Here is an 18,272-nt window from a genome sequence, read left to right on the forward strand (position 1 = left end):
TGCCACTATCCAAATGATGCATATTTTAGAGGTGATTTTCTCTCTCCTATTGGATTTCCATTATCAATACTACTGCCAAAGATGTCAATTTTGGAAGAAAATCAAGCATATATTTTGGACACTAGAGCACTACCTCACAATTCACATCTCTTCCCTAGCCAAAATCACAATTCTCAGCAGTCATTTTACCTATGAAAGATCCATCTGGAAAAAGAAACAGAATGGGTCAGGGCCACCTTTGTACCTCCTGCATGATTGATGCTCCATGTGTCTAATGGAGGACTGCGGAAAATGCAAAGAACTTTGAAATATAAGATTTATTTTCTTCTATTATTGTGTATGATATGTAGTAGTCTTTACACATGCTAAATTACATAAAATTTACAATCAAATGGCTCTTGACTGAACCTGCAATCCACCCTGCAAGCAGAGGTCAACTATGTTATTCAAGAAACAAGAAGTTCAGAGGGTGGTTTCCTATGCTTCTCTTTGGGTCATATGGTCTTCACTCTTCAGTAGTTCAACAGAGGCCTAACACCATGGGCTTTCCGAACATTAAGACCCATTAAATTTTGAAGGAAGTTATACTAAAAAGGGGTGTTATCAGAAAGTCCAAGGGGAGGTTTTTCACAAGAAAAAAATATGGTAATACATCAACATATCTAAAATTTGGTAATCCTTTAAACTGCATTTGTAAAGTTTACTTCTTTTCTTTTCTTTTTCTTTATTATTGGTTAATTATAAATAAATCCAGTAGGTCTTGAATCCACAACCTCACCTTCTTCTTGAGATGCCATTTGAATTCAAGCTTATTGGCTGCATTTTCTAAATTTTTTAATTTCTTCTAGAAATAATCCTTTATACCAAATTCAACACTCCTATATTATTGTGACCTTTACAATACAATTAGTGAACATAATCAGCATAATCGACAATCTCAAATCTAGACCAAAAAAAAAAAAAAAAGGACATGCTCACAATTTGTTGTACTTTCAAGCCATTAAAAATCTGACCTCTAGATATTTCCAAAATTACATAATTCCAATTATCTGTATCATTTTAATTTGAAACACCAAAAAACACAATCAAAATAAAAACGGAAAGTTGAGAAGAATAGGGAAAAAAAAAAAGTTGAGAAGTGTCACTTAAAAGGATGCATTAGAAAAACATACCATTGGATTGCTGGACTTTGTGTCATGAAGCAATTGATCGAGTGCACCATCTGCCCGAAGTATTTTTGCTCCACATCCAGGAGCCTCCACTGGCCCAACAGCCTCTTCATCAACCAAAACTGCATTCATAGTATCACTTTCGGCCTTCATGTCTGGAATCTGTGCATAAAAAGACAAAAGGGAATGGTTGCATTAGGGTGTGCTAAATGTCATAAAAGACCTTGATGCAGAAATCTAACATTTATTTAATTTCATATGGAGTGACAGGGAAAGAATCAATATCAAGATGCATTGACTATTTCCCCAACAGGTAAGTGATTACTTTCATTGAATTGATAGGCTATAGCACCAATAACTCATTGCAATACCAGTTTGTTGCCGATTAGAACAGCTAGTCAAACTAGCAACGTTTTTTGCCAAATAAGCAAAAAATGCAAGTCAGTTATTTCTCTCTTATAGTGACAAAACATCATCCCATATCATGCAGTGGTCTCACTATCAAGTTAATTAACAACCTGAGAATTGCAACAAATATAGAGGTTTCTATTCAATTTGTGAGGCTGCTTACCTCCAAAAAAAGGGGAGAAAACACACACAAGTTGCATATATTATAATGACTAGGATAGATACAAGGACCCATATCTACCTCATACATTGCTTCTGTCAGAACATTTTCCAATATTGCTCTTAGCCCTCGGGCACCAGTGTTCTTTGCCATCGCTTTCTTCGCGATCAATGTCAAAGCATTATTGGTGAAGTGTAACTTGACCTGAAATTTGATAGACAGATAAGCAGTTCCAGAAGTACCAAATAGAGGGTTACCACATCTGCATGCTTGAGACCACAAACAGGATAGAAAAAGGAATAAATTTTACAGACCACAGATGCAGTGGTTCAAAAGCTTACATTGTTCATGCTGAACATCTTCTTGTACTGTTTAGTAAGAGAATTTTTTGGTTCTGTGAGGACCTATGACACATAAATAACCCATGAAACAGTTAACTACTTCCTTATCATTGAAAAATTCAGAAAATGAATGAATTCTCGTTTTTCTTTTTTTTTCCTTAAAAAAAAACACTTCTAATTTCAAGATTTATTGCCTGTTTGAAGCAAAACAACTTTAGAAGCATCATCACATGATACAACTTTGGAGTTTGAGCCAATTAGGCAACAGATAAAAGCTACAAAACTGCAAATACAAAAACCCAACCATTCCACTCAGTGAGCATGATATGGCCCTTCCAAGTAGTTGGCAGCAAAAAATTTGAACAAAATAAACATTAAACTGATAGACCATACCTGAACAAGTTGGTCTTCATTTAAAGCTGAAAGGCTCACTAAAATTGGAAATCGTCCAACAAATTCAGGTATGAGGCCATATGCAATAAGGTCACCACTTTCTACCTACAAGTTCATTTAAAACCCATGAGGCCAGCTAATAAAAGGAACAAGCATATGCATTATGCAAAATACAAAAGCAGAAAGCAATCAATGAGCATTTCATTTAATGCGTGGATTCTCACAGATTCCAGCAATGAGGATGTCACTACAGCATTGGTCAATCCGCCACTTCTCATGTTTGAGCGAACCGGTGCTCCAAAGCCAATGGAAGAATCTTGCCGTCTGGAAAAAGAATGTACCCATCATACACGAAGCCAACAAAGAAAGAATTTTTATAAACATACAGCAGTAGAAAATGGTATTACCTCTCTGAAATGGTCTTCTCTAAATCAACAAATGCTCCGCCACAAATGAAGAGGATATTTTTTGTATCTATCTGCAAAACGTCAAAAGTTAAAGATACCCAGGTAACAACTATAATAATAATAAAATAAAATAAAAAAGTAATTCTGAAACTAAGAAGCTTCAAAAATATTTAACTTTTTGATATTAAGATTCCATAATTCCTAGTAAAATATCATTTATTTCAAAATATCTACGAAGTAATTCCATCAAATTCATTTAGCAAGTGCCTGGCATGAAACCAAGTTCCACAGACATGGTAAGTTCCAACTGCACTGAGGGCTACTTTGGCCTATGACTCACCAGATATAATTGTATGAAATAGAAACAAACGTAGCATAAGAAAAACGGATAGTTTTAGCTCCAGCATACCTGAATGTGATCACTGCGGGGATTCTTCAGAGCTCCTTTATCAGGAACACTCACTATCTGACAAAGAAAAGCATGTAGTGAATGGACAGCCTAATATAATATAATATCTTGCATATTTAAAGCTTTAGAACAGAGTTTTTTAATCATTTCAAAAAAAGTATGTGTCTCACCTTACAGGCATCTTCAGAGGGTGCAAAGATGACATAACCAACAATAACACAACATTTTCTCTGTTTATCACTAAAATGATAAGACAACTACTGAATGCTCACAATTATGTGTTTAAAGACTTAATCAAGTCCTTAAACCTTTTCTGGACTGTACTCCTTAAATTTTCAGTTAACTCAAGTCTTATGCACCACCCTAGGTGCTTTTCCTGAACTCAGGCAGGATACCTTAGGAGTAGCCTCTAATGAATGTATTTACTTGTTATAAAAACAATTAAAAAATGAAAAATGAAAAATGAAGAATGAAGAACCACAGCATATACAAGATAGATTTCCATTAGAGCTTTAAGGTTATGCTAGATTTCCATTAGAGCTTTAAGGTTATGCAGACCTCTATGCTTGATTAATAGGTCAGACTATAGATTTCCATTAGAGATTTCATTTGGAATATAACCATCAAAGGAGACTCTCACCCAGGAAAATTGAAAGAAAGAAAGTGATGAATAATGGGATCCTACAAATTTGCAAAGTGGTATGGCTGCTACAAATAAGGCCCATCGTGATTTCTACTATGTCAGGATTTTGCTTCTATATAATCTTCTTCCCTCGTAAACAATTGGCAAGAGAACTTTGATTAATAAATCCAGCATACTATGCTTTCTTTTAATGCTGAGATTCTGTAAAGAACTCTTCTAGGTGAGACTCCTAGAAGGCCTTGGTGAGACTCAAAGGTTTCCTATCTCTTTCTTCAAATCTTTCTTTTCTTCAGTATTCAGCCACAACCAAACCTTGTTCACCCACTATTAACCCTTAAAAAACCTATCTTATAAAAGGCTAACAAGCCCATCATCAAAACCATTTTTTTTTTTATAAGTAATCAAGATGTATATATGCAGCATAAAGCACCCCAAGTACACGAAAAGTATACAAGAGAAAGTACCTGGCTAAAAGAAGCCAAAACTAGGTGGTTCAGCTCCAAAACTAGCATTGAAATTCACCAAAAGTATCAATCAAATTTAATGTTCAAGAGTACTGCTTAGCCCTACGGCAGCAACTTAGATTATCAGTTTTCTCTAGTTGTTTTGGCTACAACCCCTCCATAATCCTTTAACCAGCTTTCTTAACATGTGCAACTTAGAGTTTCATGGCCCACATATGATAATAGGAAACTCTGATCACTAAATAAAATGGTCATCCAACATCAAAAGGCTTCAATCACCAAAATTTTCCTAGAATAGGAAGTCGAAACATGAACTCTAGAATGTTATTCATATATATCAAATTCCATCTTGGATTCAATATTTTTGAACTACAGAAACTAATTGGAGTCGTAGCCGAACTTGAATCAAGAATATTGAGGCAAGTTGATTTTCATGAAACCACTACGCAAACCGATCTAGAGTCATTTGCAGAAACTCTGAAACAAAAATTCCAACACCAACAGAAATGTTTGAAATTATAAACTTCATTCCTACTAATCGAAAACATGAAAAAATCGGTGTCATCAGACCCATCAGTATCCTTATGTAATAATGCAAGTTCAAAGGCAATTTGACAAAGCCCAGAACCCACTCATCTCAGACAAAAATTTGGTAGAAAGTAGGTGCACCCAAAAAAAAGAGTGAAGACACAGTGTGCACAACCTGATTCATTTTTTGGAAAGCCCCAAACACTAAGGTAATATGCGAAGATCTACGCATTAAGTGTACTTTTTACCATGCTTAAAGATTTTGTCAACAGCCCATATATTGCTAGAAGGAAAACAATAGTTTACCCATTGAGTTACTAAAGAAGTCAGCTTTCATTATAAAAATTCCAAGTGAAATTTAAAAACTACCCGATTTGGCAACATAAAATGTTACTGGCACTACAAAATAACCTGTTACTGGAACCCTCAATTCCAAAATTCATGCCAGACTCCTAGTACATACTATCATGTGAGCATACCAATCAAAACGTGTACACAAAATTGATCGACAAAAATTGGGATGTTTACTAGGACATATAATTGGAGTAGAAAGATACATAACGCATCAGCGCATCTAGGAGAGCATAGTTCACTGATGCATTTGAGAGACCAAAGCCCTAAAGAGAGGAAAAATACGAAAGTGAAAAAAATAAAGGTGGTGAGAAGACTTGTTGAAGAGTAATGCAAACTTCCACATGCTTCTATTTCCACACTAAGAACATGCATATCCTGATGCCAATGTATTAAACATGTATACAATTATAAATTGAAATAGATATCCAGGCAAAATAAAAAGAAAACAACTGTTTCATTCAGAAATTGATGTACAGGATCAGATAAAGTAAACTGGTTGGAGCACTACATTCAGCATTCTTTCTAGGAAGTTCTATCAATATATTATAAACCATGAACAGAAACTAACTACAAAGCTATTCAAGCTTGATGTACGCACCATTCCTTCCAGCATTTTCAGTAATGCCTGTTGGACACCCTCTCCAGATACATCTCTGCCAATGTTTAAGCTTTCAGCCTGCACAAAAATTCAATGGGATTATTGTAAATAGGGCATAGAAATATTTTGACTGGACGTTCCCTGTAGTAACAAGTCACAAAACCTTCTTAGTGATCTTATCGACTTCATCAATATAGACAATGCCTTTCTGAGCTGCTTCAACATTGAACTCAGCTTCCTAAACACCAATCAGCAAAACCAATTATGTGAGTTACAGGAAAAAACTCATGCAAAAAAATTTATGGAACCATCAATCAAAATTAAGATAGCACATATTGGAGAAGAGGCAAGAAATTAAAAATGAAATAGAGCCCTGAAGCTAAGAAAATATCTTAGAGGTTTCCTCAAAACTATTAAAGACAAGGGCATCATGTTCACACATCACTGCACATACAACTACAAGGAGCGCATGCAGATGTGTGACATACATAATCAAGCGGCTCTAAACTCCATGATCAAGTACCAAGAATGCCCATATTCGCATTCTAATACCATCATGTTCTAAATATCATGTACCAATAATGCTTCGCTGCTCTTCAGCATCAGTAAGAAGAATGAAAGGTGATCATTCCATCCTACAAATGCCAATGCTTTTGTATATTAACTATGAAGTTCTTCAAATGAAATAAACCCAGTGAACTTGCAACCACCATCCACTTTAGGACCAGAACATTGAAGTCCAAATTTCAACAACCGTGTATACAAATTCACATTTATATGTCAGAAATGCAACAAAAGAAATACAACAGTTTGTTTGACTCTATCACGATATTAAACATTTATACACCAATTTGGTCAGCAGCCAAACTTATCAAGGAGTGACAATTGGCATAAGAAGACTGAAACCACCATATGTAGTCAGAAATAAACAAAAACAAAAGAGTGGGGAGGGGGGGGTGGGGGGTTGGAAGAAGAAGAAGAATGAAGAATTAATCAGGCTACCCTCATTTTCGTGTTGTTTACCTACATGTACAGAAGGATCACACAGAATGTTCAGAGTCCAAAATGTTGAGAAACTTTTAGTATATATATAAACATTTCTTTTTTTTATAAGTATATATATACACATTTCTAAAATACAAACTCAAAGTCATAATATCCATGTATAACAGATTAATTAAATAACATAAGACCATACCATAAGCAGCTTATACAATATTGATTCCACGTCTTCTCCAACATAACCTGCCTGGAGAGAGAGCAGCAGCAGCAGTTGAATATATCAGATGAATCCAGTAAAGCAGCAAAAATTTATTGAGAACAACAACAAATATTTAAGTAAATGATGTGGCAAATTCAAAAAGATATATTAACGAAAATGAAACACAAACAGAACATGCAGTTTTTGCAATTTGCATGCATCAAAATCAGTAGTCATAATAAAGTCCTGAGAACCCCAATTAATCTGTATTTCTCACATTCTAGACATCAAGAAGATAGAGCAAAAGATCCACATATGTTCAAGAAGTTGAAATCTTTCTCTTATATTGGGACATAACTTCATTACAATTTCAGCAAGCAACTTCATAGTATGAAGAATTGCCTAGATGTGAAAATATATTCCATAGGGCATTTTCGTATAATTTTTTGTCAACGACAATGTGATAACTCATCTTTGTAAATGTCCATGTTCGTCAAACAGGATAGCATAGGCAGCTTCCATACAATGGCAAATGAACAAATAGCCAATGCCTTATTACCAAGATGAACAGGTAAAGAACTATATCAAGCAATGAACTTGCCTGTGTTAATGTTGTTGCATCAGCAACGGCAAATGGTACATTCACAACACGGGCTAGTGTTTTTGCAAGTAATGTCTTTCCTATCCTTACAGCCAAGGGGAGAATACAAAAATCAAAACTGCAGCCCTTGTAAGCAGGTGGTTCTCACGCTAATACCATAAGGAGAGAAAAAAAAATCAAATTCATATTTCGTACCTGAGCCAGTGGGACCCATCAATAATACATTACTCTTCTCCAGCTCAACAGAATCGCAGTCCTCATTTTCTTCTCCATTATTACCCAATTCTACACCCGACCTGGTATTGAGATGCACAAATTCAGTAAATAAAGAAGCATCCCCGAGTGGATAGGCATCTAACATTACGAAACAAATCAACTAAGGCCAAACCCCTCATAGAAAAACTGAAATAACCCGTATGACGCTCGAGTTATAAGTTGTAAAGACCGAGAGCTGACTCAAGAAGAAAGACAATATATGAACTAACTTTTGATTGAAAGATTCGTCATGTATCCTTTTGTAGTGATTGTAAACAGCCACCGAAAGCACCTGTAACGAGAGCATACATCTCAATGACAAAACAAAAAAAAAAAAAAAAAAACCCCACAATTCTGTATTATATAGTGCATTAAATTTAACAATGCCATCCAGATACAACTGCATTATTCCACAAACAATTATCAGGAATAAAATGAAGATGTTAATCATACACGTTGTCATGATCACACAATAATTCTATTCCTCTTGTAAATCAATAAACATCAACAAAATTGGCATGCACAAAACTACACGATCACCAAAACTTAGCATCTACAAGTACATGAATTCCACAAAATTCAAAATTGAGCACACAAAATCATAAGAGTTCTACACGGAAATTTTACTCACTATTTACAATCACACATTTGATAAAGAATTCGCTACGAACTACATCTAGATTTCTAAAAAAATCCACATTGATCACGCAAAAGTCAATATTTGCTAACGAGTACAAAAATTCAAGTTCACAAGCAAACCACCCAAAAAGGAAAAATCAAAATTCAAACCTTCTTCGCCCTTTCTTGGCCGACGACGAATTCGTCGAGCGCCTTAACAATCTCCTTCGGAGTCGGCAACTCCCTCCCCGAATGCGACGCAGCATCGTTCTCCTCATCTGGTCTTCGACAAGCTTCAGCTTTCCCAAACTGAGCTCGATCTTTCTCGGTGTCCTTGACCCTCCCAACCTCGATGAAACTGCCTTGCAAAGGTTCCAACTTGAAGGGCTTGAAGTAGAACGCCGTTTTGCAACTGGGGCAGAGATTGAGGGCCTGGTAGAGCCCAGGCTCACGGCCCGTTATGGATAACGGGCGGTTGGAGAAGATCACGGGCATTTGGCGGGAGCAACGGGGGCAGTTGACGTCGGCGCGAATGTGGTCGTAGGAGGAGCTCTGCCGCCCTTGTTGGCCGAAGTGGGAGCCTAGGGTTCTACGACTGGGAGAGCTGTCGGCGAAGTGGGTCGTCACTTGGTTGGGACCCGATAACATGGTTTCCAGAATCGAAATCATGGTTCTACTTTTGATTCTGTTGTTTCGGAGAATCGACAACATTTTGCTTTTCTTGTTGATGGGTTTTGGTTTCAATTTGAAGACTTAGAGGAAACATGGAAGTGGAGGAACTGAGAATCACAACGAGTTTTCGTTTTCACTTTAGTTTTTTTTTTTTTTTTGTTGACCTTTTTTTGTAAATCTTTTCCGATATATTTTAATTAATACTTTCACATATGTTCATTGTTCAAACTCTTAATATATATTAGAAAATGATAGGCTTACAAACACATTTTACAAAAAAAAAATTTATAAATTGATGTGGCACAATATGATTGAGTTTCTCAAAATTTGAATTTATCTCATATTTAATTATGTTGTACCACATCAGTTTATAAAAAAAAAAAATTTATAAAATATGTTTTACCAAAAAAATTTTATAAACTGGCACAATATGATTGAATTTCTCAAAATTTGAATTTATCTCATATTCAATTATATTGTACTACATCAGTTTATAAAAAAAAATTTACAAACTGATGTGGCACAATATGATTGAGTTTCTCAAAATTTAAATTTATCTCATATTTAATCATGTTATGCCACATCAATTTGTAAAAGATTTTTTGTAAAATGTATTTGTAAGCCTATCTTTCCTCATATATATATATATATATATATATATATATATATATAATTCTTAAAACATTTCAAAAAATAACTTGAGATTATTACTTTGTGAAGCCATGTCCATGACTTTGTGAAGACTCTTTTGACTTTCTTAAAACTTAACAATCTTAAATAATGCAAATTTTTCTTAATAGTATAAACATATTAATCAAGTTTCTTATGCGCAAATCCCCCTTAGCTATTTTGGAGAAGGACATAATTAGCTACAAACTAGTTTGTAGTTAATTCCTAATGTGTTCCTAATTCTTGAAGTATGTGAAAATGCTATTAAAAAAAATGTGTTTTTCACATGCCAAGCAATACTTAGCAACTAGGATAATAAACGAGTCGAGTTCAAGTGAGTAGTATCTTTGTGAGCTTGGCTCTTTTACACTCATCATGAGCTTGACACATGTCAAAAGCTAAACTTGGCTCACCAAGGGAAAAATCTTGGGCAAACTCGAACTTGAGCTTGCCCATTAGCCAAGCGGAGTGACTTATTGAACACTCGGCTCGATATAAAAAAAAAAAAGGCTGACAAGCCCTCTAACCAGATCCACCCTCTCCAACCCCTAAACAACGCAAGACCACCATCTTAAGGCTGGCAAACATGTGTGACAACTATCCCAACGTACTCTGTGGCTAGAGACCATTGTGTTGTGGCGCAATCACCAACACCAACATTTTTTTTCTTTAAATAGATTTTTTGAGTGTTAAAAGCACTTTTAGACCACTCAAACACAATTTCAAGCATACCCTTAATGTACATGCCTTTTTGCCGCTGTGACACTTTTGTCGAGCTGATGTTTTAAGTTATGTAATAGACACAACGATGTAAATGTTGAAAAATGTAGACATTTATTGCCAGCTCTAAATGTAATGTGATGTTTATTATATAAATGTTTCTGCTGCAAGTTAGTATAAGTTTATGCTTATGACATGTTATGTAAGGTCATGTTATTGTGACGAATTGGCCCTTGTTATAAAGGGGCAAGGTTGGAGTCACCACAAGGGCAATGCCCCCCTTGCCCACTCTAGTTTGGTTCTCGCATGGAGGAATGGACATCTCTAAACGACTACTTAAATACTAAAGATTTGTTTGAAATTGCGTTTGAAGGACTTAAAAGTATTTTTAACATCCAAAAAGTCTATTTGAAGAAAAAAGTAATCGTTTGTTAAAAAAAATTAAAAGCGCTTTTAAGGATCCAAAAAGTCTAAGAATGACAAAAAAACACTTTTAGCAAAAGCTTAAAAATGAAGCTTTTACCCAAAAACTCTTTTTGACTTAAAAGTTATATTTTTCAAACATAATATCAAACATGCTCTAAGAGTATATTTGAGATTACATTAAGAAGTTTAAAAAGTATTTTTAATGCATAAAAAGTTGTGCAAAGCAAATATGGTTCTGTTTGGTATAAAACCCAAAAAAATGCTTCCTTGACTTTTTCTCTTTTTTTTTTTTTTTTTTAATAAAAAATGTCAAAACACACTTTTAGGAAAAACTTGAAAATAAAGTTTTTTTCTAAAAAGCTATTTCTAGATATAAAAGCTTTATTTTCCAACCGGCTCTAAAAGTTTGTTTGGAATTGCGTTACAAAGCTTCAACGGGCTTTTAGTACATAAAAAAATCATGTCAATAAAAATTGAGTCCGTTTGGCAGAACAAAACTTACAACACACCTTTTTTTTTTTTTTTTTTTAACTTTCTTTGCTTTCAAACAATTTTGGAGAAGCTTGAAAACGAGGTTTTTTTCTTTTAAAAAAGTTATTTTTATCTTTTTCTTTTTTTTTTCCCCTCTTTTTAATAGATAAAAACTCTATTTTCTAACGTGGGTAATCTATGGCATTTTGTTTGGATGCGACCAAGTGCGCTTTTGAGAAAAGAATGATATTGAAGCATAAAAGTGTTCACATTAATTTTTCCTAGCTATTGACTACATTAATAGAGCACAAGAAGATTTTTATTCAAAATATTTCTCCAGACAAGAATAGAATTGAAAATACTCAATAGCTTCTGCCTTGAACACAGTGAATTAGATAGGATAACGAGCAAAAAATCTATCAACCATGGCAAGGGTTTCCTTGTGCTTGTACTCTGGGGCCGTGTGACCTGCTCCCTGTATAAATAATTGTGGTATATTAATTAATTGTAATTTCATTTTAATCTTGTGAAGAACATGATAAAAATAATTAATTATGGTATTTATTCTCTCTTTGATTTCTTGCCTTTACAGTCACGTAAGTCAAGCGGTAGTTATCATTCATGTACTTCACTTGGTATCTGCAAAGGAGTTTAATTAAGTGAGATATAAATAATTTAAGACACTAATTCTCTTGAATTAATGCAAATCCTAAAAATACTCACCCTGCAATTTGACCTTCAACGAACCATGGACGCCATTCATCAAAAACATCCACATCAAGAGCTCTTATCCATGCAAGTGTAGCAATATAGGGCACAGAAATGTCATGATCACCACTGCAAAGGGAAGAATATTTAATAAATAAATAAATAAATTTTTGACTTACTATATAAGTACCCTCTTTTTTTTTTCTTTTTTTTTTCCTTTCTAGTTAAACAATGAAGGTAATTAAGCAAGTTTTTATGAGGGGAGTAGAACCTGTATATAAGAGCTCGAAGCCCCGTCTCCGTGAGATTCTTTTGATACACGACACTGCTTGTGACATCTTCTGTATAAGTCGAAAAAGTTTTAGGGCACCTTTTCCATGTTTCTACGGTTCCCTGATAGATGCAATAAAATAAAATCAAGATTTCTACCGTATTTTCTTTCAATCAAAGTGAAACCACTTTTACAACTTGCAATACCTCTCGAACTCCAAGAGCATTCCGGACTCTGTCATCATTCAACCACTTATAAGCGAGCACATAAGTAAAGCCCTATAGAGAATACATCAATCAAATTCCTGAATTTTTGTACAATATTTCAAGAATATGTAATGTAGCAAACATTTATAACCATAGTTAGGTAGAGTAATGTTTATATACAATATTTTTATCCCATAAATATTTCATAATATTGACGTGGCAGTCTCAACGGGCTCGTTGAGACTGCCACGTTAATAAAAATGTAATTTCTAGCATTACTCATTTTGTAGAAAGAGGACGTAGGTTTACCCGACACCACAATTCTGGAAGTTGAGTTTGTGAGAGGAGGTAATTCATGGTTTTTGAATCCTGAACTCTCAAATCCCATTCAATCTCCTTTGGTTTTCCGGATGCAAAGGCACATTGAGGCTCCAAAATTTGTGCAAGGTTTATTTGTAGAAGGCACTGTAAAATTAAATGGAAATTAAATTTCAAAGCCCTTGAGATTTCAAAAGACAAAATTCATCAGCAAAACCAAAAGTAGTAATCTTGTAACCTCTTTGATTGCTTGAAGAGCTGTCACACATAGTGTGTTGTTAATATTTACATTGACATAATCGCCAGAGCAATACAATTTGGCATTCTGGAAAAGAACACACATTCGAAGTTTTAGAGTAATATCTGAAGAAATTCATAATGATATGAAAAATCAAGAAAATAGCAGAGGAAATAACGAAAATTAAATGAGAACAAAGATTTTTGGGTAGTTCGGTGTTAGACACGTACATCTACGATTAAGGAAGAGCTTGATAGGGCTACATTATGTTCTTATTCCTTAATAATATTTACATTACAAATTATTTCTATTTAAAGGGGAATTGTGTGGTAAGTAAAGATAAAAATAAGTATGATAAATGATTTGCTTAACCTGATTACAATAAGTATTTTATACGGATTATAATCATTTATATAACAATATCTTTTACACTAACCAGAGAACTAAATTGGAAAGAAAGAATGTGCATATGCTTGTAAGAAGGCTTGCCTATGTATTGATTTAACTTTTTTATTTTTTTTTTCAAAAAGGTAGATGGGAGAGATCAATTATAACTATTATATCTAGGTGTGAGTGACGTGTGACCATTGTAGTACTTATCCACTGAGAGCTGCATAAGAGAAACCTAGACGATAAAAACCGCACGTACTCCCTCAAGTCTGATTGAGCTATATAGCCCGACTCAACTCAATTAGCGCATCATTGGAACTTAAAAGTTTAGGATGCATGCTATGGGGACATGACACCGAAAGTAAAGCAAATGCAATCATGATGCCTGATCTATGTACATATATATGTTAAATCACCTCATAGAGTTCATCTGAGATAAGGTTCACTCTGTGCACATATGGGATCCTGAAGTTTACATCAGTGTAAGAATCTGTCACTGGATTCCCTAGCAAGTATCCCTGTTACAATTCAAAAACATTCATAATGCTTCTTTATATTAGTGATTGCCAAAAACACAAAATGATGAAAAATATAAATTCTAAATTTTCAAATATAAAATCCTTTGTTTTTTTGGGTCTCATCTTCTTGGTACCATCACAAAGCAACACTACATTAAATCAGGGTTTTAATGGAAGTTATAAAATAAAAAACCAACAAAAATTTGCTCGCATTTTTCCACCAACATTTGAGTAATGCTACTTATACTTTTTTAGACCCAACACCTCGCATCCATAAGTGACTTTTAAAACCGTCATTAGATTTCTGATGGATCTTTACTGGATTTTAATCTAATTGTGTTTTTAAAAACCATCTATGAGTGTAGAGAAATGAGTGTGAAGAAGTGAGAGTGTGTGTAACATCATTCTCTAAGAAATAGTTTTTTTTTTTTTTTTTTTTTTCTTTAACAGCATTTTAAAAACACCCCTAAATACAATAATAGTGTTTTCATGCTAAAATAACAAAGAAAAACACCGCTAAATTAACGCGTTTTTCCCTTTATTTTAGATATGTTTTGAAAAATGCGGCTAATTACTAAAATAAGATAAAAGGATTACCAAAATTGTTGGAGCTATTTACTTGAGTAATGCTAGTTACTATATTTTTATTCTACAATTATATATATCCAACAATGTTAACATGACACTCCAAATCAACCATTAGATTTATTTATTTATTTAACAATTATTAATCCAATAGTTAGTTGAGAGTGCCATGTCAGCTTTATTGAATGAACGTTGAATAAAATTATAGTATCTAACATTTCTCTATATAATTAGATCACCTACTTGAAGTTCCATTTTTGGCCTAAGCCCATCTTCCAGACCTGTATGATAGCATAAACCAAAAGATAATTAAGCTTATAATTAATCAAACTTTACTAAATCACAAATGTTTGTTTTTGAACAAAGAAATAAGATATCTGCAAAAAATTTTCTATACCTTTCAGTATATTTTGAACGAGCATAGGAACAATGATGCCGGAATATGAATCACCACCAATATATAGTTGATTTCCAAGAAAATTTTGGTGATTGAGCAACCACTGTTAACAATCACTTTACGTTAGAATATTAATTAAATGATTAAATCAACTATTCTTATTAGCTTAATTTTTTTATAATATCTAATGATTAATTTAACATGGTATTAAAACAGATAAATTAACATTTTAATAAATATCCACTTTCTCTACTCTTACCTTCCTTAGAAAAGTATATGTCTGGACTGCTGATTTTGTGTCCGAGGTGTAATAACCCTCTGAGCTTTTTGCATATGAAAATCCAGCTCCAACTGGTGCATCAATAAAGATAATGCTGGCCACCTGATTAATTAATTGCATATTGAGTTTGGAATCAAAACAAAATTAGAAGAAAAAAAAACAAAAATACACCATTAATTGAACATAAAATTTTGATGGGTAATCCAGCAAAGGTCCATGATATCCATGAAGTTATGCACCTTGGTCCATGAGTATGGGTTCAGAGTGACAGATGGCAAAGACCCATTGTAAGATGCATAGTCAAAAGTCAATGGACCTGCACCAAGAGTAAGAGTATGTTACAGTGATTTAAGTTATTAAAATTGTATCTTTCTATCAACTAAAGATCGATATTCGACTTCATCAAATCTCAACTTTCATTTAAAATAAATATTTTCACGTGTTGAGCCTCACCTATTAAAAGAGAGTTTGAAAGAAAGTGTTAAAGTGTTGATTACGAGGGGAGTGAATTAATTCTTTTTGGCCTACTAGTGTCCTACCGGTGCCTCGGCCACGCCACATCAGCCCTATTTTTAAAAAAAAAAAAAAAAAAAAAAAACTGAAAAGGAGTTGGACGCTGGTAGGATCCTGGTAGGCCGCCTAGTATCACTCGTGTTAAAGTGTTGATTAAGTAATTAAAATTATCTCTTCCTATCAACTTAAGTTTTTGGAATAATTAGTAATTTAAGATAGTATAACTCGTTGACTACAATCTTTGTCAAGAAAATTAATGTCATACAGCTAATTAAAATCCTATTCTCAATAAATATAATAAGGACAATATTATAAATCAAATAATATTTGCAAATAAATCAAATTGCAAATTTTATTTTTTATTTTTATTTTATTTTATAGACCTTAAAAAACAGAGAAGGGAAGAAAACCCATACCTTTTTTTGAATTAATATATTTATATATTCTTTAAAAAAAAAAAAAAAAAAAGCTTTAACCTTTATTTGATCACCCATGGGCCAAGTACCTATAGGAAGCCCAAGCTCCTAATACTGCTAGTTGTGGGCCAGAAACCCAAGAAGTCCGAACTCGACTATGTTTGTTAATAATGTTCAAAATTATGTTTTAGTTTTGGATTGAAAAGGTATTTTTGATGTGATATAAAAGAGATAAATATTTTTTTAGTAAGATTTATAATAAATAAGTATTATGTGTTAAATTGTGTGCTAATAATTTAAGAAAAGTGTGTTTTTATTTTTAAAAATAGAAAATTATTTTAAAATTATTACCAAACAAAGTTCACGAGCTTGAGTTTCGCTCTTTTAAATCTTATATAGATTCTCTCACATTAACTTTGGATCTCAATCGCTCCTTATGAATGACATAACAAGAGTCACTTTGGGTTAAGTAAGAAAGGGCCACAAAAGAAGAATGTTGGATTCTCCTTGGGCATGAAAGCCCATGGGGCCCATGTTTTCCCCTTTTTTTTTTCCCTCCCTTTATTTTATTTTTACCTGCCAAACTTCAAAAGCAAAAATAATAATAATAATAATAATAAACAAATTTACCGATTTCAAAAGCAAGTGCAGAGAAGCCGGAACAACCGGGGCCTCCGGTGAGCCAAAGGACAAGAGGGTCTTCAACAGGGTTCCTCTCGGATTCAATGAAGTAGTAAAACAGCTGCACCTCATCAGTTTCGCCTACTCCAATGTATCTAATTACAAAAACCCATAAATATACTATACATGTTAATTCAATGGAAGAATTAATACACACACACACACACACAAAAAAAAAAAAAAGGATTACCCAGTTTCAAGTTTGAAGGGGAGCTTGCCGGGATATCCCGGCACATATTCAACGATGGTCCGATTGGCCTCAATGCCGGAGAAACCCAATAAGAGAAGAAGTAGACTGAACCACATCATATGAACAATATTGCTTGGATTCAACAAAACTTTCTGCATTTTTCTCAAACCCTTTTTGTTGAGAAAAATGTCTGATGGGAAAATACGTATGGGGAGTATATATGATTTAAAAGAAAGTGAAAAGGTTTTATATGATAGTAATTAATGGAGTAATTAGGGCACGTGGCAAAGACCTTTTGAAAAACGACGGTTAGGTACACAGGGGTTTGGATAATTCATCTGTATTTCAGTGCACTTTACTGAACATTCAAAGAGCTCAAACACCGTGCTGATGGCTTGTAGCTCATCGAACTTTCTTCAGCAGCCAGCAGATCAGTAGAAGAAGGGAAGCTTGAGAATGATGAATGGAGCGTTCCTTTTTTTCTTTTCTTTTCTTTTTTCTTTTTTTTTTTTGGTCAACGAAAGAAAGGAGAAATCTTGCAGACAAGACAAGAGTCAAGACAAACAAAAAAAACGACAAGAGAAATTTATATATATATATATATATATATATAATAATTTATTTTATCCACCTTTCAATATTCATCAAAAGAAAGTTGATGTAACCTCCTTCAATAATCAAAAAAAAAAAAAAGATTAATGGATTGAAAAATTGTTAAATTGGTCCATATACATATAGTATGACCTTGTAATAATATGTGGTTTCAAAATGAAGTAATTAATACATGTGGTATGCTTATGTAACAAAACATAAGCTACCACATGTATTAATTACTTATGAAATTAATTACTTCATTTTGAAACACAATTATTACAAGGTCATACCTTGACTCCATACAAAATACAATTACGAGGTGACCAACCCAATTAGGTAAGCAACCTACCCTAAACCAATTTTTTTTTTTTTTTTTCTTCCTTCTTTAAATATATTTATAAATTTATGATAACTAAAATTGTCAGGAATTTATAATAAGAGGGATGATTTGGTTACACTA

The 18,272-nt window shown here is 33.6% G+C and overlaps 2 protein-coding genes across 4 annotated transcripts; both read right to left on the reverse strand.

Annotated features, from left to right (window-relative positions):
* Positions 1-5: 5 nt before the first annotated feature.
* On the reverse strand, positions 6-9,352 carry LOC132178787 (CLP protease regulatory subunit CLPX2, mitochondrial). 3 transcript variants are annotated; one of them, XM_059591338.2, is made up of 15 exons: positions 8,721-9,352; positions 8,162-8,223; positions 7,872-7,972; positions 7,673-7,756; positions 7,073-7,119; positions 6,038-6,112; positions 5,875-5,952; positions 3,288-3,344; positions 2,879-2,949; positions 2,696-2,795; positions 2,472-2,576; positions 2,079-2,141; positions 1,819-1,941; positions 1,173-1,331; positions 6-204 (listed from the first exon to the last, which is right to left on the reverse strand). In XM_059591338.2, the coding sequence occupies exons 1-15, from the start codon at positions 9,258-9,260 to the stop codon at positions 190-192; spliced, it is 1,680 nt and encodes a 559-aa protein (XP_059447321.2). In that variant the 5' UTR covers positions 9,261-9,352; the 3' UTR covers positions 6-189. The 3 variants fall into 3 exon arrangements, with proteins under 3 accessions (XP_059447321.2, XP_059447320.2, XP_059447322.2); XM_059591337.2 differs by lacking the exon at positions 6-204 and adding an exon at positions 293-420; XM_059591339.2 differs by lacking the exons at positions 6-204; positions 1,173-1,331; positions 1,819-1,941; positions 2,079-2,141 and adding an exon at positions 2,273-2,361.
* Positions 9,353-11,762: 2,410 nt separating this feature from the next.
* On the reverse strand, positions 11,763-17,417 carry LOC132179036 (serine carboxypeptidase-like 13). The gene is made up of 14 exons (XM_059591654.2): positions 17,219-17,417; positions 16,978-17,123; positions 15,658-15,734; positions 15,398-15,520; positions 15,139-15,241; positions 14,985-15,022; positions 14,055-14,156; positions 13,249-13,335; positions 13,002-13,157; positions 12,693-12,764; positions 12,487-12,608; positions 12,231-12,344; positions 12,092-12,146; positions 11,763-11,982 (listed from the first exon to the last, which is right to left on the reverse strand). The coding sequence occupies exons 1-14, from the start codon at positions 17,374-17,376 to the stop codon at positions 11,899-11,901; spliced, it is 1,437 nt and encodes a 478-aa protein (XP_059447637.2). The 5' UTR covers positions 17,377-17,417; the 3' UTR covers positions 11,763-11,898.
* Positions 17,418-18,272: the final 855 nt, after the last annotated feature.

Source organism: Corylus avellana, chromosome 4 (assembly GCF_965113065.1).
Source record: "Corylus avellana chromosome 4, dhCorAvel1.hap1.2, whole genome shotgun sequence".
In the NCBI taxonomy this organism is placed as follows: Eukaryota; Viridiplantae; Streptophyta; class Magnoliopsida; order Fagales; family Betulaceae; genus Corylus; species Corylus avellana.